The 25,258-nt window shown below is 38.2% G+C and overlaps 2 protein-coding genes across 3 annotated transcripts in view; both read right to left on the bottom strand.

Annotated features, from left to right (window-relative positions):
• Window positions 1-7,599, bottom strand: part of LOC103080931 (complement component receptor 1-like protein) — a gene marked incomplete at its 3' end in the record, with an annotated part of 31,082 nt that extends 23,483 nt beyond the window's left edge. The window contains exon 1 of the mRNA XM_007471652.1: window positions 7,482-7,599. Within this exon, the coding sequence (XP_007471714.1) occupies window positions 7,482-7,599 (118 nt within the window). The remainder of the gene's footprint in view (window positions 1-7,481) is intronic.
• A 7,214-nt stretch (window positions 7,600-14,813) lies between these two features.
• Window positions 14,814-25,258, bottom strand: part of CR2 (complement C3d receptor 2) — a 34,367-nt gene continuing 23,922 nt past the window's right edge. For both annotated transcript variants that reach the window (XM_007471650.1, XM_007471649.1), the window contains 5 exons: window positions 24,824-25,012; window positions 23,471-23,494; window positions 22,701-22,776; window positions 18,533-18,638; window positions 14,814-15,516 (listed from right to left, as the gene is read on the bottom strand). In XM_007471650.1, coding sequence (XP_007471712.1) covers window positions 18,548-18,638; window positions 22,701-22,776; window positions 23,471-23,494; window positions 24,824-25,012 — 380 coding nt within the window. In that variant the 3' untranslated portion in view covers window positions 14,814-15,516; window positions 18,533-18,547. The remainder of the gene's footprint in view (window positions 15,517-18,532; window positions 18,639-22,700; window positions 22,777-23,470; window positions 23,495-24,823; window positions 25,013-25,258) is intronic.

Below are 25,258 nucleotides of genomic sequence, written 5' to 3' on the forward strand. Positions count from 1 at the left end.
CTGGTGGGAATGTGAATTGGTACAGCCACTATGGAGAACAGTATGGAGGTTCCTTAAACAACTACAAATAGAACTACCATATGACCCAGCAATCCCACTACTGGGCATATACCCTGAGAAAACCATAATTCAAAAAGAGTCATGTACCAAAATGTTCATTGCAGCTCTATTTACAATAGCCAGGACATGGAAGCAACCTAAGTGTCCATCATCGGATGAATGGATAAAGAAGATGTGGCACATATATACAATGGAATATTAACCATAAAAAGAAACAAAATTGAGTTATTTGTAGTGAGGTGGATGGACCTAGAGTCTGTCATACAGCGTGAAGTAAGTCAGAAAGAGAAAAACAAATACCGTATGCTAACACATATATATGGAATCTAAGAAAAAAAAAAAGGTCATGAAGAACCTAGGGGTAAGACGGAAATAAAGACACAGACCTACTAGACAATGGACTTGAGGATATGGGGAGGGGGAAGGGTAAGCTGTGACAAAGTGAGAGAGTGGCATGGACATATATACACTACCAAATGTAAAATAGATAGCTAGTGGGAAGCAGCCACATAGCACAGGGAGATCAGTGCTTTGTGACCACATAGAGGGGTGGGATAGAGAGGATGTAAGGGAGGGAGACGCAAGAGGGAAGAGATCTGGGATCATATGTATATGTATAACTGATTCACTTTGTTATAAAGCAGAAACTAACACACCACTGTAAAGCAATTATACTCCAATAAAGATGTTAAAAAAAAAGATAATGCGCATCCTTAACATAGTAACAGGTAATTAACAATTATAACTTCCCCAACAATGCAAGATCCATAGAAAATGCTAACTCCATTTACTTCCCTCCTGTCTTTTGTTCTATCATTATCATGTACTTAAATTCTACATACATTTTAAACTAACACTAGTCATAATCAATGTACACACTGCAGGCTGTTTGCTGGGCTGTAACCATTTGCTGCTAACCTGAACCCTAATGGCAATGGACTCCCTCAGCAGGCTCAGCTAAAATTTTGAAAATCTGTGTGGAAATATGTGGTAGGCTAGATAATGAGCTCCCAAAACATCCATGCCCTAATCCTTGGAAACTGTGAATGTTACATAAGATGGCAACAGTGCTTTGCAGATGTGATTCAGTTAAAAACCTTGAAATGGGAAGATCATCCTGGATTATTTGGATGGACCCTAAATTTAATCACAAAGGTCCTTATTGGAAAGAAGCAAAGGATCAAAGGAAACCAAAGAAGATTTGAAAATGGTGCACTGCTGACTTTGAAAGTAGAGAAAGGGGGCATGAGCCAAAGGATGTACGCTGCCTCTGGAAGGTAGAAAGAGCAAGTAAACCTATACTCCACTTGAGCATCCAGAAAGAACACAACTCTGTGGACCCATTGTAGCTTTTGACCTCCAGAACTTTAAGAGATTAAATTTCTGTTGTTTTAAGCTACTGAGTTTGTGGCAATTTGTTATAGCAGCAATCAGAAACTAACACAAAAGATAATGGCACATGGTGTTAAAAAGTTTGAATTTGTAGAGACCTGGCCTTGAATCCAATACTTACTAGCTGTGGGGTCTTAGATGAGCTGCTTAAATTTCTTTGCACCTCAGTTTCACCTTCATAAAAGTGATAATAATATTTACCTAGTACTTTTGCTGAGAGGGTCAAAGATGCAAAGTATTTAGTAGCATCTTATACATAGAAAGCACTTAATAAATTGTCGTTATAGTAGTTATCATCCATAGAGAAAGGTAGATGCTAACAGGTAGATTTGAATATTCTGCAAAAGTGGGCATGCTCACTTTGCTTCCAAGAGCTTATTTTCTACCTAGGTGTTCAGAGCTAGTTTAGAATAAACTTGTCTAGTTGGAAAAGCCCTGAAGGACCTCAGTGACCAGTGATCTCAGAAGTTCTCCTGAATGAGTGTGTCCCAGATTCAGGCTGGGATTTAATCTCTGCAACCCATGAGTTCTATCATGGTTCCCACCGGACCACTGACAGACATGAGAATTCCTGAAGAAACTGGATCCAACTAGCCATTAGGCCTACAGAGTTGCTAAGTTGCTTTTTCCTGTTTAATGGCTTTAATCAGAATTAGGGGACTAAATCTGTGTACCCTACTTAAGCAAAGGATGGTGATCCAAGAAAGCTCATATTTCTTAATTATTTTTTCCTAATATTAGACAGTCTTATATCTATCATTACACATTATCTTTATTAAACCAGCAATTGTTAAGCACGAGTGCCCTTGCCTATGTTTCTTTCCTCATCTCGTACAACTGTCTCCTCTGACTGAGCTGTAGTCCTTCCCCGCCACAACCCATTCTCCCCCTTCTTTAAGATATATGTTCTTTCTTCTTTCTGTGATATTCCCTCCATGTGATTACTTTTATCTTCATTCTGACTTTCACTCTTCTTCCAGGTCTCTGCTAAAATGCTGCTTCCTTTTTGAAGCCTTCCCTGACCCTCCCAGGGATTTTGGATCTGGACTACTGCCCTCTGCCCACCCCCATAATAATGTCTAATTGGACGCTTTACTTTTCCTTTTATATCACTTACTATAAGTTGTGTTTTTTATATTTATGTGCTTTTAAAAATATCTATTTCTCTCAATAGGTATTAGACATGCATATTAGACATGCATAATATGAAGGCAAGAAGCCCCATGATTTTTGCTCCTCTAAACTAATACCTAGTCCAGGTGCCTAGCACTCAATTATAAGCAGTCTGTGCATATTTGTTGCAATGAATAGATGAATGATGAATTACCTACAAAACAAAAATATCAAGAGTCCGGGCTATATCCCTAAAAGCTCTAATTCAGTGGTTGTGGGTTACAGCCCACAAAATTATCTTTTTAAAAAGCTTCACAGGTGATTTTGATAGATAACAGCACTTTGAGAACCACCGTGACAAACAGGAAAAAGCTACCAAGTAAAAAACAACTCCTGTGATTTCAAATGTTATGCCTTCACCTTTTCTTTAGTTGATATGTGGGATGAGTGTAATTTTGATATTCATCTCATCCATTGATGCTGGACAAGGGAAGAGATTCCAAATGGACCTTCTGGTGCCAAAAGTTTTACTAGGAGAGGCTGAATGTCACAGCAAAGCTCACAAGGAGAAGACAGAGATCTAAAACAAAAAAGCAAATGGAATGGATAGTTTTTGGAATGGCATTACTTTCCTTTAATTACCTAAAATTCTTACCTGAGTTCTGGGTATAGTATATGGAATAATTAAAAATTCAAATTTGGATAATATCCCAAATAAAAAAGAATATATGAAACTTCACCTGAGAAAGCTTGATCTAGTTTCTTTTCCCTCCTTCATTGCCAATCCCTCAAATTATGGCTGGTTCCTATGATAACTATATTAATATGAACTCTGTAAACTCAAGATCTACAAGAGTTTACAAAAAAAATTTTTGTATACCTTTATTAAGATATATTAAATACAGTAAGTGTACAATTTGATGACTCTTGACATATGTATGCACCATGAAATGATCACCATGATCAAGACAACAAACATTTCCATAACACTCCCTACAGTTTCCTAATGTTTCTTTGTAATCCATCCATCTCTCTATCTCCTTCTCTAGGCAATCTCCAACCTGCTTCCTCTTACACAGATTGATCTGACTTCTAGAATTTTATATAAACTGAATCACTCAGTTTGTACTTTTTATTTTTGTCTAACTTTCACACAGCATAATTATTTTGAGAATAATCCAGGTGTTGCATATAAAAATTTGCATGGTTTTGCTTTGTTTTGTTTGCTGAATAACATTCAGTTGCAAAAATGCACCTTAATTTAGTTTACCCTTTCAGCTGTTGAAGGACTTTTGAATTGTTTCCAGTTGTTGGCTGTTACAAATAAAACCGCTATAAAAATTCATGAACAAGTCTTTATGAGGACATATGCTTTCATTTCTCTTGAGTAAATACCTAGGAGTGAAATGCTTAGATACATGTGTGTTTAACTTTTTAAGAAACTGCCAAAACTCTGTTTCCAAAGTGGTTGTATCATTTTACCAATGAGCAATGTATGATAATTCTAGTTACTTCACCTTATAGCCAATACTTGGCATGGTGAGTTTTTAAAATTTTAGCCATTCTGGTGGGTGTATAGTGTCATCTCATTGTGATTTTTGTCTTGGATGACACAGTCCACTTTGAAATATACCTGACTCAAAACTTCTACTCAAGGCAGGTTGATTTATTCTATACTATAAGTACAAACTACCCTTTATTTCTTCCATGTCTGTTCAAACATGAGCTGACAACCTGGAGTATGTTCTGCTCCCCATACTGCATACTCTCCTTTATTGAAGGGACCTGAAAATGTTTTGCTTAAGTAACTCTTTAAGTTAAAGAAATAAAGAGCATGTACTTAAAATTTTTTTATATATTTTATATTTAAATATTTAAATATATTTATATATTTTATGATATATATTAAATGTTATATATTTGGTGTATTATATAATATATAATATGTACTACATACTTTGTTATAATGTATAATATACATTAGATTTTCTATATGGCATAATATAATATATACTTTGGTATTAAATAATATATGATATTTAATATGCACATTATGTATTATATAGATTAATATTATATATTATATATAATCTATACAAACTATAAGAAGCTAATATTAGGTATTACATTATAATATATATTATATAACTTAATAAAGCTATTATATATAATTATATGTTTGTAATATACAATGTAATCATACATGCTATGTTATATAACAGTATAAATATAGCATATGTTTTATAATATAAATTTAACAATTTTTGTATATAAAACAGTATGTTATATTACAGAATATAACATAATTATATTGTTAATTTATATGTAACATGTTATATTATGTATATTTAAATGTTAAATATATTTAAACATGTATATTTACCAAATGAGGGTGCCAGAGTCTGCTCCATGTCCAAAGTGGTCCTAGCAATGCTTAACTACTGTGCTAATTTTTATGTAAAATAAATATCCCTGTGAAAACATGCTTTACAATCTTTTTTTTTGGATTCACTTCTCTAGTGCTGTTAAAGCCATGCTCCTTCCACTCAGGTTAAGATCACTGGATCTCCCTTTTCAATCACCCCATGGCCTTCAGGCTCTTGTGTGACTTCCTAGTAATGGTTTTGTAGATCCCCATGGGGATTTTCAGGTTATAAAACCCTGTCACACACACTATCTCATCTGATTCTTACAATAACCCTCTCAGATAGCAGAATGCCAATTATGTTTATTTTATATGTGTGGACTCTCAAGATCAGGAATGTTAATTGACTTGCTGGGTTCAAGGCTCCCAGCTAGTAAGTAGCAGAGGCTGGACAAACCAGAACCCTGGCCTCCTAATTAAGGAGATTTCATAAAACCCCACCACCCTACCACCCTGTATGCATACACCTTGGAGGCATAGCTCTCTCTTACATTTCTTGCAAACTCCAAAGTGCTGTGCAAACTCTCTGCATTCCATCAGCATTTTCTTTAGCTAAATTACTTTGGCAAGTAAATTACTAGATAGTTTAGTTTAGGCTGTTTCACATTTTGAAGTTATTATGATGACCTTAGGAAATTTTGTTTTGTAATTAATAGTGTCTGGCAGGGAGGGGGAAGGGTAAGCTGGGATGAAGTGAGAGAGTAGCACTGACATATATACGCTACCAAATGTAAAATAGATAGCTAGTGGGAAGAAGCTGCATAGCACAGGGAGATCAGCTTGGTGCTTTGTGACCACCTGGAGGGGTGGGATAGGGAGGGTGGGAGGGAGACACAAGAGGAAGGGGATATGAGGTTATATGTATATATATAGCTGATTCACTTTGTTATGCAGCAGAAACTAACACAACATTATAAAGCAATTATACTCCAATAAAGATGTTAAAAAAATTAGTTCCATAAATTGAACAAATGTTACATTAAAAATAAATTGACATTGAAAAAAAAAATAGTGTCTGTGATTGTACTATAATAGTAATTTAATAAACACGGACAGGCTACAACAACATTCCAGTAAGAAGAGAGCCAGATAGCCACAAAGTCCACAAAAATTATAAGCACAGATTGCTTAACTTACTTGGCATGCTTCTTTTCTGAAAATAAAGCTTTAGGTTTTATCCCATTTCTTCAGTGAACAGGTTCTTTTATGACGTCTAAGGAGATAAGATATTAATAGCAATTTCTTTGGAAACTTGGTTTCCCTTTTCCTCTTAGAAGAGAAGCCACAATCAAATAATGAATGGGGGCTTCCCTGGTGGCACAGTGGTTGAGAGTCCGCCTGCCGATGCAGGGGACACGGGTTCGTGCCCCGGTCTGGGAGGATACCGCGAGCCGCGGAGCAGCTGGGCCCGTGAGCCATGGCCGCTGAGCCTGCGCGTCCGGAGCCTGGAGCCTGTGCTCCGCAGCGGGAGAGGCCGCAGCGGTGAGAGGCCCGTGTACCGCAAAACAAATAAATAAATAAATACATAAATAATAATGAATGCAAAACGTCTAGTGACAGCAAAGAGCAAACTGAGTTGTCAAGAAGAGGCTGGACAAAAAAAGACTGTCTCTTCAACCAAGATGTTGACATTAGTCTAAGCAACTAAGAAGACTTCTAGGAAAGCCAAAAATAAGAAGAGAAGGGTTCTAATCTTTGTTTACCTGTTTGAAGCTAACGGAAGGTAGGGAGGATGCCACATCAAGATTTTCATGATAGTTTTGTTCTAAACAATTGACTAAAATGGGACAATATGTAAATATCTCTACACTCTCCTTCTACTGGTGACGTTTACACTGAGGGTTCTGCAGCTTAGCTAGCTCTTCTAACCCCAAGCACCTGGGATCTGTAATGATGGCAGTGGTTGTTTGGGGTGTGGGTGGGGTGAATATAGCCGGATGCAGGGCACTTTTCAGGTGATAATTGCAACCCCTGGACTGCTTGTCCAAACACTCTCGTGAACAAAGAGCTGAAGTAATGACGATAGAAATCAAGTGGCAGGCCCTGTGTTAGACCTTTGACACGCTTTATGCCATTTAGGTACCAACCCCATGAGGTACAGAGATCAGTATTCGCATTGACAGATGACGAAACACGTGTAGTAACTTTCCTCACAATTAATATGTTTCTAGGATTAGAACCCAAGTTTTCGAATTTCCAACCCCCCTTTCTTTCCCTGTGATCAGCGCCACACTGCTATAAGCCAGTCTCTGTATTAACACAAAGGCAAGCAATTCCGTGCAGCACCTGTTCATCGTCTGCGCTGAGCACAACATAAGCCCCCCCGAAGAGAGGAATTCGACTAGTGCCAGCAGGGTCCCGGGACACAGAGGGGAATCCCGGAGCCGACTTGCCTTTTCGCGCGCCTGGCGCATGGAAAGAGACACTTCGGACGCGAGGGCCAGCGAGGTAGTGCCCGCCGCGCCCGCTCCCACGCCCGCCCGCATCTCACCCCAGGCCGCCGGCAGCGCGAGCAGCACCAGAACCGCCAGGAGGGCTCCTCCGGGACAGAAGGTAGGGAACGCTGGCGGCAGGAGAGGCTCCCGGCTCCTCGGAGAAGTGGCTCCCATCGTCCCCAAGGGCCTCTAGTAACCAGATGCGATCTCGGAGAAAATCGAAGTCAGGGGAAAGTGCAGGCGAGAGAAGTACCACACACCCGGTTCCGCTCCCAGGGTCTGAGAAGCGTGGCGGAGGTTCCGGGACAAAAAGCTTTTGACCACAACTTCCCCTTGGTGAGCAAGGTCTTGTTTACTCTCAGTTTGCATTGTTTCTAACAAGTGTCACTCCCAAAGACCACCTTAGAGATCCAGGTACAGGAGGAAAATCTGGCAGCGCTTTCAGCTCCTTGATGTATTCCGCGTGTGAGGATGGGACAAGACAAAGGCGGTGGATTCTCACAACTTCGCTCTTATACACCCCTGCACGACTTTTCCCCTTCTCAAGAATCCACGTGTGTAGGTCACCTAAAGAAATGCCTGCTCTCTCTGTTGAAGCAACTGTTGCAGGCAGCATGCACAGTGTACAGGGAATATGAAGAACCAATTTCTTTATGTTGAATTGAGATACAACAAGCCACTGAAAGATTTTTTAAACGAGAGTGACTTAATCAAATTTGCATTTTTAAAAGTATGATTCTGTCTATAGTATAGAGACTGGATAGGAATAAGGCAATAGCGGAGACCAGCAAGGAGGCTTTTGCCATCATCTGGGTGGGGTTTGGTGGTGACTGTGACTGGGGATAAAGTAGAAAATTAAGAAAGATATTGCAGATGAACAAAATTTGCTCAAGCACTGGAATTTGGTTAATTTCTTTCTTAAAGTTAGTGGTGAGAAAAAGAAGGAAACCTATAGTTAGCCCGAGGATTCAAAATGAATGGTAGTGCTATTTATTGAAATAAGAAGTATGGGGGAAGGAAAGGTAAGAATTCAAAGATGAGAGAAATGGGAGTGTGTTGTAGGCAGAATAATGACCCCCAACATGTCCCCGTCCTATTCCCCACAACGTGTGATATGTCACCTTATGTGGCAAGAGGGATTTTGCAGGTGTGATTAAATTAAGGAGTTTGAGATGGGGAGATTATCCTGTATTATCTGGGTGGGCAACATAATCAAAGGGGTTCTTATAAGAGGAACACAGCAGAACAAAGTGGGAAAAGGCAATGTCTGAAGCAGAGATTGGAGTGATGCTGCCATAAGCCAAGGAATGCCAGCTACCTCTAGAAGCTGGAAGAGGCAAGGAACAGATTCTTTTCTGGAGCTTTCAGAAAGAGTCAGTCCCACCAACACTTTGGTCCAGCCCTGTAACACTCATTTTAGACTTCTGACCTCCAGAATTGTTAAAACAAAAATCTGTGTTGTTTTAAGATTCAAGGTAATTTGTTATAGCTGTAACAGGAAATTAATATGGAGGAGGAATGGTAGCTTGATCAAGGGAGAATGTCAAAAGCTTTTTGGATTTTTAACTGAGAAAGTTATGGTCATTGGACAAATGGAGTTTCGTGACAGCCAGGAGGTGTGGGAATGTTCTAGGAAAAGTTTGGGAATATAGGTAGTTTGTTGATTATGAAGCTGGACTTCTAGTAAGGCCCATAAAGAGGACTTCTGAAAAGGAAATGGATGGAAGAGGGTTAAAAATCTCAGGAATTGTTGGGTTTGTTAAGGGAGAACATGTACAATAAACAATAGAAAGATCAGGATTCATCTAGAGGTTTTAAAAAATTTTTGTTGAAGTATAGTTGACGTACAATATTAGTTTCAGGTGTACAACATAGTGATTCAAAATTTTTATTGATTATATTCCATTTAAAGTTATTATAAAATATTGGCTATAATCCCTGTGCTGTATGATATACCCTTGTACCTTATGTATTAATACATAGTAGTTTGTACCTCTTAGTCCCCTACCCCTATCTTGTCCCTCTCCCCCTCCCTCTCCCTACTGGTAACCACTAATTTGTTCCTTATATCTTTAAGTCTGTTTCTGTTCTGTTATATTCATTCATTTTTTAAAAATTAATTAATTTATTTGTTTTTATTTTTGGTTGTGTTGGGTCTTCATTGCTACACGTGGGCTTTCTCTAGTTGCAGCAAGTGGGGGCTACTCTCCATTGCGGTACGTGGGCTTCTCATTGCGGTGGCTTCTCTTGTTGCAGAGCATGGGCTCTAGGCGCACAGGCTTCAGTAGTTGTGGCATGAGGGCTCAGTAGTTGTGGCTCGAGGGCTCTAGAGCACAAGCTCAGTAATTGTGGCGCATGGGCTTAGTTGCTCTGAGGCATGTGGGATCTTCTGGGACCAGGGCTCAAACACGTGTCCCCTGCATTGGCAGGCAGGTTCTTAACCACTGCGCCACCAGGGAAGCCCTATATACATTCTTTTGTTTTATTTTTTAGATTCCACATACAAATGATAACATACAGCATTTGTCTTTTTCTGTCTGACTTATCAACCAGAGGTTTTTAACATTTTTGTGTATCATGGACCACTTTGCCTGTTTGATCAAGCAGGACCTGTTCTCAGAATTATTATTATTATTTTTTTTATAATACACAATATATTTATTTATTTATTTATTTATGGCTGTGTTGGGTCTTCATTTCTGTGCATGGGCTTTCTCTAGTTGTGGCAAGTGGGGGTCACTCCTCATCGCGGTGCGCAGGCCTCTCACTATCGCGGCCTCTGTTGTTGCGGAGCACAGGCTCCAGATGCGCAGGCTCAGTAATTGTGGCTCACGGGCCCAGTTGCTCCATGGCATGTGGGATCTTCCCAGACCAGGGCTCGAACCCGTGTCGTCTGCATTGGCAGGCAGATTCTCAACCACTGCGCCACCAGGGAAGCCCTATTTTTTAAATGCAAAAAATAAAGTACATGGGATTACAGAGAACACTGGTTATACTGAAATACAGTTCTGGCCACGAATTTTTGGAGGTCTGTGGTTCCTAAGGCAAGAACTCCAGATTTAAAAATTAGTAGAAACAAGGGCCACTCATTTCTGAAGCAAGAGTCAAAACAAGTCGTATGGAGAGTGGAGTAATTCCAAATATCAAATGCTGTAGAGAGGAGAGGGGGATGAGGGTTGAAAAGATATTGTAGCAGATATTTCAGTAAATATGCTAGCTCTTTTCTCCTCCATGCATAGATATGATTCATGGTGAAGTAAAGACACTCAAGGTTGAAAACTATTCTCTACTCAGTGTACTTTCACTGTTGGAGACCCATGTACACACAGTCCAGCAAACCTATATCACTCAGCAGGTACAGCCTTAGCTCACACAAACAATCCAGAATACCGTCTTACTTCATTCGTCCCTTTTATTCAAATCTCACTTCCTACCCTCACTAGCTGAGAAAGGGCAGTGTCCCAAAGGCCAGATATGTTCTTAATTTTCCATTCCTTTCCATTAGACTCTCTCCCAAGACTCTACTGCAAGAAATGTCTACCTTGATCACATCATTTACCACACCTCCTTTTTAATACTTTAATACCACTCTATCAAGGATTTGATATCATCCTTTCAAGATATTCTCAACAGAGCAATGGAAAAAGAAGCCAGATCATGGTAGGCCATGGAAAAGGGAAATAGAAGATTCAATTCCCTGGGCTTACCTCACATGTTATCAGAATATGCCACTCATTACCACTTCTTTTTACACTAATCTCCTAGCATCTGCTTTCTTCCCTCATATCTTGAAGGTTTTAGCTCCTAGCTCATGGCAAACTCCTCTACTGTTACTCCTGTCATAGTCCTCAGTGATTTGATATTCACAGTGATGGTATTTTCCAAATACCTGGCCTTTCGGCACCTTGACCTCTTCTCTGCCAATGATCTTGTTCTTCCTTCTACTCTGCCACTTATGCCCATGGCCATAACTTAGACCCTGTCATCATCAATTACTATAATCCCTTCATAATTTTGGCCATCCCACTGTCCAACCACCAGTCCTATCCTTCTATTTCACCTCTAGTACCCTGATCCCAACAATCTTTGTATCTCTCAGTGCCTACAGTCCATTGATCTTACCGCCATCTTTCAATCTCAAACCCCCTTAGTGCCTCACTTTCATCCTTACCAGGTTAAATTCCGTGGTCGATCATTATAATCACTATCTTGCATACAACCTCGGTTTCTTTGCCCTTCTCCCACTTTATCATATTTATTAAACGAACAATCTTGGTTAGATTCATTTCTCCATAATTTTGCCCCTGCACCCATGAAATTGAACATGGTTGGAGAAAAACACATATCCATGGGAACTAGTCTGTTTAATGACAACTCATTTCAAATGGACCTTTGTAATGCTGCCTGGTGTTCTTACTATAGTTACCTAGTCCATTTACTCTCTCATTCTTCCAAGAGACTATTTCAAATTTTTTGTTTTGACATTGAGCTCTGACTTCTCTTCCATCATTCTTAGTCTCTGTTTATAGCTTCGCTTCTTTTTTTTTTCCAGAAAAAAAATCAAAGAAAACTTCCACAAGCTTCTCTCATTACTTAACCCCAATACCTCTATCTGGTTTATATAGTTTCCTTATCTCCTCTTAGTATGGCTATACTGTTCACACGCTTATCGAAGGCTAATTTCTCCACTAGTGCACTAGATTCAATTTGTTCTTACTTGCTCAAAGACATCACTCCAGGAATACCCCTCTTTCTCCAGAATCATTATTTTCCCCCTTTCCACTGGATTTTACCATAAGCACGCAAACAAATTTCTCCAAATGCAGCAGACATAGTCCCTCTTTGATTTTTTTGGTTTGTTTTTTGTTTTTGTTTGTTCTGTTGTGTTTTGTTTTGTTTTTCACCTAATGTTTCTTTTGCTTGGAACACTTTCTGACCAGATATCTATCTGCAGGCTACCTCCATCATCTCCTTGAGTTTTTTTGCTCAAATGTGATCTTCTCAGTGAAGCCTTCTCTGGCCACTATTTACAATTGCACGTCCATTCAGAACTTCCTTTCCTCTTTCTCTGCTTCATATAATTTTTAAAATTTTACTTATTTTTTCATTTTATTTCCATCTGACAATCTGCTTGTTGTCTGCTTCTCTTCGCTAGAATAAAAGCTACATGAGAGAACATGTCCATTTATCACTGCTATATCCCACAACCTAAAACACTGCTTAGCACACAAGAATGATTTCTACAATTGTTTGTTAAGTGAATAAATGAAATGAGTAAATCAGCTAAGGTCAACCCCTTTTTCAGAAAATTTGGTGGTAAAGAGAAGGGAGATAGTTTAAGAGAGAAAGCATGGATGGTTTGGGGAGGATTTGTTTTCAGGTTTGGGGGTGGATATTTGTTGCTTTAACTGGGCCCCTTCTTCTGGAATTGGGCCCCTGATTTTTCCTCTTTTCCACAGTTCCATGTGGTTCAGGTGGACCAAGGTTTCTCAAATACAACACTATTGACACGTTGAGCAGACAATTCTTTGTTTTGGGGGCTGTCCTGTGCACTGTAAGATGTTTAGCAGCATCTCTGACTTCTACCCACTAAGATGCCAGTAGCACTCCCCTCCTCCAGCTGTAACAATCACAAATGTCTATAGACATTGCCAAATGTCCTCTGCAGGGAGGAGGTGTGAGTGCCCCACTTAGGAACAACTGAGGTAGATCAATCCTATCCCTAGCTCTAAGCCTGGACAAGCAGCCTAGGCCTTGTCATCTGCTTATTTCACTGCTCTCATCCTAGTAAGTGGTTGAAATGGGGACATGTGACCCTAGTTGGACAAATCAGAGGTAATGAAGGCACTTTTGCAGGAGTTATTGGACAAGAGAAGTTCGTTGTGCTGGAATGCTAAGCTGACGAGATGTGCGCTTGGCATCGTCAACAAACATTTTGCCAGTTTTTAGGGAGTGTCTATCAGAGAATGAGTCCAGCAAGAAAAAAACAGAACCAGGGAATGGAACAGAGTCCTGAGGATATGATTTGAATAGTTCATTCCCATTTTGACTGAAGCCAGCTGCATGCTTGACCTTTTCTGTCATGTGGCATAATAAAATTCCTTTTTGGTTTAAGCCAGTGTGAGATGGATTTCTGTCACTTGCAGCTGAATGGGTACTGGCTTGAACATATTTGTAGGTGGAAAGAAGAAGCCAGTGATGAGAGATGGTATTACTGAGGGAGGAATATCCTGGAAGAAGCAGAAAGGGATGAGAAGAGAACTGTATAGTCTGTAAAAAGTGGTAGGTGGAAATGAGAATAAGGATGAGTGGGTATAGATAAGCTTGAAGGTGAAGGGAGAGAAAATAGAGTTATCCTGTGATATTTTCATCCTCTGCTATGATAAAGAAGGAGAATAGAGTAGAGATGAAGGTATAATAGAGCAGATGGCTTGAGGTGCAAGAACAGATGAGTTGTAGAAAGGAAAATGGTACTGACTATGAATGAATAAGATACCAAACAGCATACTACTTCTGGGTATATATCCAAAAGAACTGAAAGCAATGTCTTGAAGAGATATCTACACACCCATGTTCATAGCAGCATTACAACCTAAATGTCCACTGATGGATGAATGGGAAAAAAACACTGTATAGACATACAGTGAAATATTGTTCAGTCTGAAAAAAAATTCTGACACATGCTACAACATAGATGGGCCTTGAGGACACTATACTAAGTGAAATAAACCTGTCACAAAAAGACAAATACCGTATGGTTGCACTTATATGAGGTATCTAAAGTAGTCAAATTCATAGAAATGGAAAGTAGAATGGTGGTTGGCAGGGGCTGAAGGATGAAGGGAATGTGGAGTTACTGTTTAATGGATATAGAACTTCAGTTTTGTAAGATGAAAAAGTTCTGGAGATCTGTTGCATAACAATGTGAATATACTTAACACTCTATACTTCTGAACTGTACACTAAAAATGGTTAAGATCGTAAATTTTATGTTACATGTTTTTTTTTAACCTCAGTTTTTTAAAAAAAGGTGTCAAACAGCATACACAGTCTAAGAGAAAATGGGGAGAGTAAATCTGTGGTAGCCAATGAGCAAGATCTTATTTTCTCAATAGTTGAAATGCTGGAACAGAGCAAACTGACAGCTGGATTTAGAGTGTGGAAGGAGAGAATGAGTGCCCTGGGGGAAAGTATTGGCTTGCTAAGTCTTGAGGATGAGAGAACTGAGTTTGGAGGTTGAGAGTTTGGCTAACATGACGAAGTGGTGGGATCCAGAATGCATAAACGTTAAATCAGGAACTCTAAAATCCCTAAGACTATGTCTGTTATTCAAGAGTTCATTGACTCCAGAAAAAAAAAAAATCACATAAGGCAAGTGTTTTTCTTTAAAGACAACATTTATTTGAAGGATGAATGTACACATTTATCAAATGACATTTTACAAGCAACTACAGTTACTTCAGAATTAAACGTCAGAATTAAAACTTGACTCCCATAATTTACAAAAATTGTGCAAATTGGAATTACTGAGCGATTATGCAAAGGTAAAGTATATACAATGAGAAAAACTCAAACCAAGAGGAAATAAAAGTGAAACGTTTAACTATATCAGAGAAAGATACTCCTATTAAAATAAAATCAGACTTCCCCAAAAATGTATGCCCATCATAACCACAGGATATGCTTCATACTTTGCTTAAATAATTTAAACCACACTGCAACCAAAAGTATATGGTAACAGTAAGTACGCTGATTATAAAAGGAAGAGTCTAGACACGAGGACAGCTCTTTTTAGTGCCTTCCTGGAAAAGGTGACAATTTTCAGAGCTATTTAACTGTTTATATCCATAGCCTGGCTCCAAGTATGTCACAGGTGAGGCTTCAAAAAGTCCTTGAAGAGCACGTAGCAGTAAAACTGGGCTTCCATCTTTATCATCAAGCAAATTTTCTTTGTTCTGCTTGAGGCTAAGTGCATATAGGAGCTAAAACTTATGAAATGATCTCACTGATGTTGAGACCATACCAGCAGACTTGCTGATATTAGGTTTCTCTCCAACCGATGTTCAGTTGGGTTCCAAGCCACAAGGCGTACTGAAATAGATGAATTTCTATTTAGGAGACAGCATGAAAGGCAGTGGTATAACTCAAAGTTTAAATATGAGCTTTAACATTCTCTCTATATATACCAATTACAAGTGCTATAAATAATGGAGCATCAAGCCTATGAGAAGGTATCATTCAATTAAGTAGTCCTTCATATAACATGAAGTAAAGCAAATAATAATTAAATTTTATACTGATAAATATGAATAAAAATAAATGAGGGAGAAATTGAAACAATGGTTTCATTCTCACTCATTCAAATATTCATTCAACAAACATTTAGGTAATAACTTTACTTTGGGCCCCCACGGCTTTGGATTTAGAGATCACTCTGGTAGTCTCTCCTGTTCTCTTCTTCTCTTTGGCTATGACTCACTAGCAACAAGGAAGCTTTTCTTCCTCAACTGCCACAGCAGTTTTTCTGTATCTTGTTTATAGCACTTAATCTTATGCTATGATATGTATATGTCTTATTTTTGTTACTAAAATAAGTTCCAAGAGGGCAGAGGTGGTATCTTTATTTTATATCTTATAGATTATGTAGGAGAAAGCAGCTTGAAGTCAGATTGGAGCTTGAATTCTACCTTTGCTAATTACTGACCCCCAAGTCTTTGGCCAAGAGAGACTTTTCGCCTTGGTTTTCTCAGCTGGGATATTATAAGCTCACCTAGGTATTATCTTGGAATAATACACACCTTTTAAAGTTATAGTGAGGGCTAAATGAGATAAGGCATGAAAGAGCCTCAGCGTACGGCCTGGGCTTAGCAAACTGTCAAATGTTCACACCCTTTTTCTCCTGGGAACCTCAGGGGGACACTTCATGTTCCTGTCAACCTTTCTATACTCCCTATCATTCAGGCTTCAACTCTCATGGTGACTATTTAACACCTTCTCGTTTCTCCTTAAATCTTTAACATCTCCTTTCCTAATCTCCCTCTCAGCTGATCATTTTTCTTTCTATTCACCGAGAAAACAGAAGCAACAGAAGAGAACATCCACATGTGCTTTCACCATCACATCACCCCACCTACCTTCATCTGCACCCATATATTCTACCTTCCCTCCTGTTACTAAGGCCATGCTCCTATCTGAGGTCTACTCCTCTGCTTAAGTCCTAGATCCCACTCCTTCTAGCTTACCCAGATGTTGCCCCAGCAATTCTTCCTTTTCTTTCCTGCCATCATTTTCCCCCTTTCTGCTAAATATTCTCTTCAGCTTACAGGAATAGCAGCTATTCCTCCACTCTTAAAAATACTTCCCTTTGCCTGGAGGGGTGGGTTAGGGAGGGTGGGAGGGAGGGAGACGCAAGAGGGAAGAGATATGGGAACATATGTATATGTATAAATGATTCACTTTGTTATAAAGCAGAAACTAACACACCATTGTAAAGCAATTATACGCCAATAAAGATGTAAAAAAAACCATATTTAACATAAGTAAAAAAAAAAACACTTCCCTTTACTTCTTATTCTTGCCATTACTCTACTTATCTGCTCCTCTTTATAGAAAAACTCCTTGAAAGAGTTAATATGTCCGATTTCTCTCCTTTCATTCTCTCTTAAGGTCACTTAGATCAGCTCTAATTTGCCTCTTTACTCTACACCAAAACTGCAGTTGTCAAGTTCACCAGCAAATCTTGTGCTGCTAAACACAATGGTCAGTTTTCACGGCTAATCTTTCGCGATCTCTCAGCAGCATTTGACAGGGTCTATCACTCCCTCCTCATTAAAGTTCTCTCTTTGCATGACTCTAGAGCACCACACTCTGGGGTTCTGTCCTGTATCAGAGCTGCTTCTTCACCCCTGTTTTGGCTCCTCCCCACTCCATGACTCCTAATGTTGGAGGATCCAGGGCTCAGCACTTGGACCTTTCCTCTTCGCTAGCCTCTTTCACTCCCTTGCTCATCTTACTCGGTTTCATTATTCTGTACATCCATATACTGACAAGGCCCAAATTTGTACGCCAAACCTGGTCCTATTCCCAAAGTGCTGACCTTTCCAGCTACCTTTCCGGCACTTGTATGTGGATGTCTATTAGATATGTCACACTTAACATCTCCAAAGTGGAACTCATTTTTCTCCCCAGTCTTGCTTTTAATTCTCAGTTGTCGTAGTTAATGGCAATTCTGTCCTTCCAGTTACTCAGGCCAAAAAACCCAGGCATCATCATAGACTCCTCCCTTTCTCTCATATCCTGATACAAACTGTCAGCAAACTCTACTGTCACTATCTCAAAAATGCATGCAGAATCTGAACTCTTCTCACCAGCTTGTTGGTAGCCACTCACAATTTATTGGAGTTCTTTGATAGTGTCCACAGGGATTCCCCATTTTCCACCTGTGGCTACCTACACTCTCTTCTTAACACAGCAGTTAAAGTGATCATCTGCTTCTCTGCTTAAAACCCTCCAGTGGTTCCCATCTCAGAATAAACACTAAGCTCATTACAACGACCTAGCATACTCTGTAGGGTCGACCATCCTCACCCTCCTCCTGTACCTCTCTGGTTTCGTCTCTGCCGCTCTCTCCCTTGGTCAGTCCATGCAAGGCCACACTGCAGCAGGAACACACTACCTTATTATGATCTTTGCACTTACTGTTCTTTCTTCCTGGAATGCTCTTTCCTTTACAAGGCTAGCTCCTTACTTCACATTAGTCTTTGTTCAAATGTCATTTTCTTAGTGAGGACTTCTCTTCCAACTACCCTGCCCTATCTATCCCCTTTCCTGCTTTCTTTTTCTCCACAATACTTATCATGTTCTTATTTATCTTATTCTTAATTATTTTGCTATTTATTTAAATATTTGTTGAATAGATGAATAAATTTTAACAAAAACAGGGACATAGTTGGCAATGTGAAATAGACAAGTTAACAATTTTTGTGCATAATTAGTAAAGATGTGCAACAGAACCATATATATTTAGTACTATGCTTAGTGATAAATTTAAATTGAAGGAAATTTTGACATATAAATTAATAAGAATATTTAAAATTTCATTAGATACCAGTTTGTCTTCCGATTAGTTTGCTAGGTTGTATGGATCAACAGAATATACTTCCAGTGTTTCTAAATGAACGTCTTCTTTACGGCTTGTATTTGTATAGTAATTGCTAAATGGAAGAAAAAAGAAAAAAGAAATTCTTTACTCATTGGCCATGATTACTATAAAGGTGTAAAAGTTGTTTCCTTTCCATAATTCCCAACACCAGGTAAGTACTCTTCATGGATGATTTCATTTTATTGTCTTAAATATCCTATGAAGTAACCCCCATTTTTTGGAAAGACCCATAAAAATAACTTGCTAAGCTGCTAAGTATCCAAGACAGAAGTTGATATTAGGCAGGACTCTTAATGACTAATAACTATGACTCCCAGATTGAAAAAAAGTCATAAGCTTTCATTTTATAATATGATGATAAATTTACCTTTGGGGAACCAATCTTCCAATCTAACTTAAAAAGAAAGTTTTTAGATTTGATGTTTAATTCAAAATCCTTACATAGTCATGCAGCACTAAAAGCTTTAAATTATTTTGAAGACATTTTTACTTTTATTCTTTGAAAGCACATGTACTTTGTTGTGTTTCTAAAACTCTTTGCCAAAATTAGCAAAGGAAAATAAAATGTGATTGTACTATCATGTAGAACTCTGAGATAAAGTAATACAAAATTATTGGGGAAGAAAGATTACTGTTGAGCCTGTCACTCACTATCATATTTAAGAGGTCAACTTACATATTTAAGGGGAATATACATTAAAATTATTACAAAATGGTAACTTTTAGGTTAATGTGAGATTTAGGTTTTATTAAAATATCTTAGAAGACAAGAAAAAAAATAACATAGTCTCTTCTTCACGTGTTAGGATAACTTTTTAAAATATTTAATTTTGTTACTAGACATCAATTTTCGAATGATTCATTACTCATCTTACTTACAAAAATTATTTAAGGCAACTCAAATGTCTATATCAAGTATCAGAAAATAAATTGAAGTCAGTTAGAAAATGGAAATAAAACAAGTGAGTGATGCTTAAGAATTTAGTTTAACATATATGTTTGGTTAATATCAACTGAGGCACTTACATATAGTATTTGATAAAAACATGTTAATAACCTTAATAATAAGACTGGAACATTATGAATTATTTGAGCTTGTAGGCATTCCCAAAGTTTGCAAATTTTCCTACACATGCAATGCTCTGATAGCAAACTTAGTAGCAGGAAGGAAGGAGATAGAGACCACATATTCTATTTTACTTAAATTTCTATTTAAATTACCCTTGGCTAAAATTATCTTCTAACTTCCTGTGAGGAAAGCCATGCAAATGACATCCCTAGTTTTGTTTTCTTGAGACCTTTTTCTGTGAAAAAGGTCTTGAATTCTGTGAAACTATTTTCCCCTTTCATCTTACTTCTGACTGTTTCTTCCCCTCCTGCCTCTTAAGCATTACTGTCCTTCTGAGATCTGTTCTCATCCCTATTTTAATCTTCTATGTTCTGTTTAGTACCAAGTCTTCAATTGTGATTTAAATGTCATCTACCTGAGTCCAGTCCTCTCTCTTGAGTCCTACGTCATGGGTGCCTGGAAGTAGCAGGTCAGAACTGAACTCATCATCTTTCCCCACAAACATGTCCCTCTCTTCTTTTGATGAACCATTGGGTCCACCCAGTGACATCTGCTTGACTCATTCTTTGTGTCCCCTTCTCCCCACATTCATCAATTCACTAAATCCTGGAAAGCCTATCTTCTTCATAGTGAAAGTATTTCTTACATCTATTCCATCCTCTTGAGCCCCACCACTGCTGCTTTGGTTGACAGCCCAGTACCGCCCCTTCTTTTGAAAATGCAAATCTGAACGTAGTGTTTCTTTGCTTAAGATTCTACAGGATAAACACCAATTCCTTGTCATCACATGCAAGGCTTTTGATGATCTAGCTCTTGACCATCTTTCCAGATTTCCCCAAGACTGTTAAATTAAACATTAGTTCAATGGGATGTTAAAAGCATTCCTTAAACGAGAAAAAAAAAAAATTCTGCAGTCCAACTAGTTTGAGAGATTAATTTTTAAAAAATTAAACAGGCATCTTTATTGTAGGACTTTAAATATTCTCATGGTCATTGTGAATCACCACGAGAAAAATGTAGTATGAAGTATTTCCAATCTTTTTTGGTCAGAGAACACTGTTTCTCCTGAAATCATTCACAAAACCAGGGTTATGTGATACATACTCTGATAAACACTACTGCCTAAAGTACATCTCAAATGTAGACCCTTGCAAGACCAACTGTGCTCAGGCCCTCCCAGGCTTAGAGCAAACTATTCAGGTTCAAAGATGCCACTATTACATAGTTTCAATGTAACCCCTTCATGTCTGATGCCTGCACTAGGCATTATAGAACTGTGAACAGTGTAATCAGATCATTGAGATAGATCCAAGTGACTTGGCATGTTAAAGTAATTTTGCTGGAGTTTGTGGGTGACATGTTTAGGGTGACATGACTTGGTCATCCCCCACTGGAAGTTACCTGAGATTTGGTAAGACTTCACATAATTATCCTCCCTAACACTAGCATGTATGGAGACTTAAGTACCTGAGCACATGGAACATTTCCAGGCTGATACCTGATGATATCATTTGCTAAAAATGTATCCTTTACACCTATCAGAATATTCTGTAATTTCCACAAGGTTTATGTGGTCAGAGGGGTCTTTTATGCCACTCCTCCACATAAACCTATGCCACCTTCACCTTCAATCACCATCACACATACTATTTTCCCAGTCATGTCAACTGCTTATGTAGTTCTCATAATATATGATGGAATGACAAGCCTCTGGGTCTTTGCTCAAACTGTTCCTTCTACCTGGAATACCGTTCTCCCCTTGTTTACACTTTCTTGAGATGCATCTGAAATATCTCCTCCACTATGGAAACTTTTCTGATCAAAATTCCCAAGCACAGTCCATTTGATTGGGTCCTCACCAAATATCACATGACCCACTATGGTAACATTACTTTATGGATACAAATGTTTTTTAAAAAGAATAAATTAAAATGTAAAAGTATGTCTAATTTCTGGTTAATAAAACATAACAAAATATAGAAACCCAGTAGTATATTTAAGGAGTCATGAAAACAACCAGGTGAGAGAAAAGATTACTTGAACAAATAGAAAGACCTAGTAAATTTCTGAATGGGAAAGCATTACAGAAAATGTGCCAGTTTTCAACGGTTAATCTATAAACTTAAATGCAATCACAACATATCTGTTTTTAGAAAATGACAAATCATCTAATACTCCTGTAATAAACAGAAGAGAGAGGAAAAGCTTAAAAATTTATAGTGACAGGGTTCTTGCTTTATCAGGTATTATAATAATAGAAAGCTATACTATTTAAACACAAAGTGGTTTGTGATAGAATAGACAGATCAATACAACAACAACAAAAGAATCCAGAAACACAATACAACCAGATATGTTAATTATTTGACATATGATCAAGTTAGAACTAACCTTCTAGAGAGTCATTTGGCTATACTTACTAAGCATCTAAATGTTCATGCACTTATCCCTAGCAATTCTAGGAATCTAGGCTAAGGAAATAAGGAGATGTGGAAAAAGTTTCTTTAAAGGTGTTTCTCATATCTTTATTTATTATCAAAATAAGTGTGGAAGCAACCTAAAATTTCCACAATATAGATACATATAATAGAAAAATATGCAGTTAAGTAGGTAAGAAGAAAACATGATTTAATAAAAAAAATCTGTACATGAGGCTAAATGAAAAAAAAAAATTAAGGCAGGAGACTCTAAGGCTAAAATTTCAGTTTTAAAAGGAAAAAGAGAAATAATATAAGAAAAATGATCATACCTGTATAGGAACATACCAAATACCTGCAGCTGTTATGACTGGGATTTTTTTTCTATTTTCCAGATTTTTTATTATGTATAAATAAACATAATCTGATCTAAATAAACACCATTCAAATAAAATTAGTTTGTTATCTTTTAAGTTCTTACAGAAAGGCCCTTCTATTTAACACAAGATACCTTATTGCAGTTATCCCACTGCAGTATTTATTTCATTTAACTTGTCCTTCTGTGTTTAGTTTCAGGCAAGAAGTCAAAATCTTTTGTGCGTTTTGATCAAGCATGCGTTGAACTTACCGTTCTCTGTGTTTTAATATCATGCGTAAGGTAATAGCACCCAAGCAGAAAAGAGCTACTACCCCTGCGGAAAAACCTAGAAAACAAATCAGAGTATCAAATGCTAGAAAAATGTGACCTACCTTGTTTTGAAGTGACTGTGGGGCCATTTTCTAGTGGGGAAAATGTTATGTGACTTTTCTACTTGTTATTCTTCAGCCATATAAATACTGAATTCCTAGATCATCATATGTGGGCCTAAAGTTTTGGATTCAATCCAGTCCGTATTTAATCTAAAGGACCAAGCATTTGACCACAAGGTTCCAGTCAAGTTTCTGGTGAGCTTTTCTGTTCTTTTCAGTTTTATCAGTAATATTCTTGTCACTGGGGTGAAATTAGGAGCTCAGGACACCAGGATCCCACAACTTTGCATAGCAACATTTAACTGTCAGTTGTGAAATATATTTTGTTACTGCAGAATAAGCCAGCCTATTTTGATAGTAACCAAATCATGCAAAAGACCAAGAGTTAAACTAAATTTTTGGTAAACTTAACTTTCAATTTAAAAACTGGGAATAGCTGTTCAAGTCATTTATTCCATGCTATCCAAAAGTGACAGTTTGTGATGTGAAGTGCACATTAAAAGATCCTTAAAACACTTAAAAAAAGATAACTTCTTATGAGTTAAAGTGAAAAAAAAATTAGCAGTCAGGATATAGGGCCTCACATTTTACATACATTTTTATAAATCACCATTAGAAGTTTTCTTCAAAGTATTTAAGAAAACTTACCACAAATAAGAGGAACAAGTGAGCCTAAGGAGAATACAAAATCATGAAAATATTAGTCTAGTTGCATGGTTCCACATATCTCAAAGTCCCATGGTAATGTCCCAGAAATTAATCTCAGCCCCCTCCTCTCTAAGTCTACTTAAAAAGAGGTATTGGAACCCTGAATTATACCCACTCTTTCTTTTTTTTTTTAATAAATGTATTTATTTATTTATTTATGGCTGCATTGGGTCTTCGTTGCTGTGTGCAGGTTTTCGCTAGTTGTGGCAAGAGGGGGCTACTCTTTGTTGTGGTGTGTGGGCTTCTCATTGCAGTGGCTTCTCTTGTTGCAGAGCATGGGCTCTAGGCGCACGGGCTTCAGTACCTGTGGCACACGCGGGCTTCAGTAGTTGTGGCTCGCAAGCTCCATAACACAGGCTCAGTAGTTGTGGCACACGGACTTAGTTGCTCCGTGGTGTGTGGGATCTTCCCGGACCAGGGCTCGAACCTGTGTCCCCTGCATTGGCAGGTGGATTCTTAACCGCTGTGCCACCAGAGAGGTCCCTACCCACTTTTTCTTCATTTCTTATGTAACAACTACCTTGGCCTTTACATTTTTTTTCCACCTTAATTAAGTTGGGGTAGTTCATCCATGAAAAAAACCAATAAACTCAACTTTATAATCAGGGATTTCTCAGGTCAGAATGCAAACATTAACTGTTACAACAGGTTGCTTAACATATTTTTGGAGGCTCCTGTCATATTGCTAAGCACTTGTAAATCAAGATTCAGCAATAACAGAAGTCTCAGCAGCAACTCCTTTCAAAATAGTCTGTCCTTTGTATCTGTGGATTCAACCAACCACAGATCAAAAATATTCGAAAAAGCAAAAAATTTCAGAAAGTTCCAAAAAGCAAAACTCACACTGCGAGCCCAGCAACCATTTACATTGTATTAGGTATAATAAGTAATCTAGAAATGATTTAAAGTATATGGGAGGATATGCACAGGTTATATGCAAGTACTATGCCATTTTATATAAGGGACTTGAGCATCTGCAGATTTTGGTATCCAAAGGGGTCCTGGAACCAATGCCCCTGAGGATACCAAAGGACAACTCTATAAGGTTGTTAGTTTTGCACCTTTTAAGTTAGTGCTCTTCTCTCTTTATTTTCTTTCTTTACTTCTCCCATTCTCAGAAAGTCTCACTTTTACTACAATAGACCACCGACTTCAAATTCGTCTGTTACTATACCACTGGTCACAGACCTATGTCAATTTAAAACCCAGGGGTCCCTAACATTGAGGGATACCGCTCACTCTCGTCTTTCCAGTGAAACAAGTAGGAGCTGCAGTGAAGCCCTTTGCACTTACTTGGGGATTTGCAAACAGCCAGGGGAGGGTTCCATCTGTGATCTTCCTGACACTGGCTCTGGGGACTGCCTTCTAGGGTATACCCATCTTCACATTCTAAAGTGATGACAGCTCCATACTGATACATTTTTCCAGGCTCCAGCCCACTCTGGATTCCATTTACATGCTCTGGGAAGCTACAGTTCACCTCTGAAATTAAAGAAATCTAATTGAAGCTGAGTCATATTTTGACATTTTACCAAGAACGTAGATACTGCCCTTAATGGAAAGGTTTATGAAACCAATTTAGTTTATTCTCAGTTAGTAAAACTTCACTGAAATAACACAAAATGATGTCCTAGGCATAGCCTTTTAGTGTCAGCCATCTACCTCAGGAACGTCCAGGTAATCATACTAGATTACTTTCCTTCTTTGTGCTTTAGTTTTTAAACCAAT

This window comes from Lipotes vexillifer, unplaced genomic scaffold, assembly GCF_000442215.2.
Source record: "Lipotes vexillifer unplaced genomic scaffold, Lipotes_vexillifer_v1.1 scaffold1979, whole genome shotgun sequence".
NCBI lineage: Eukaryota > Metazoa > Chordata > Mammalia > Artiodactyla > Lipotidae > Lipotes > Lipotes vexillifer.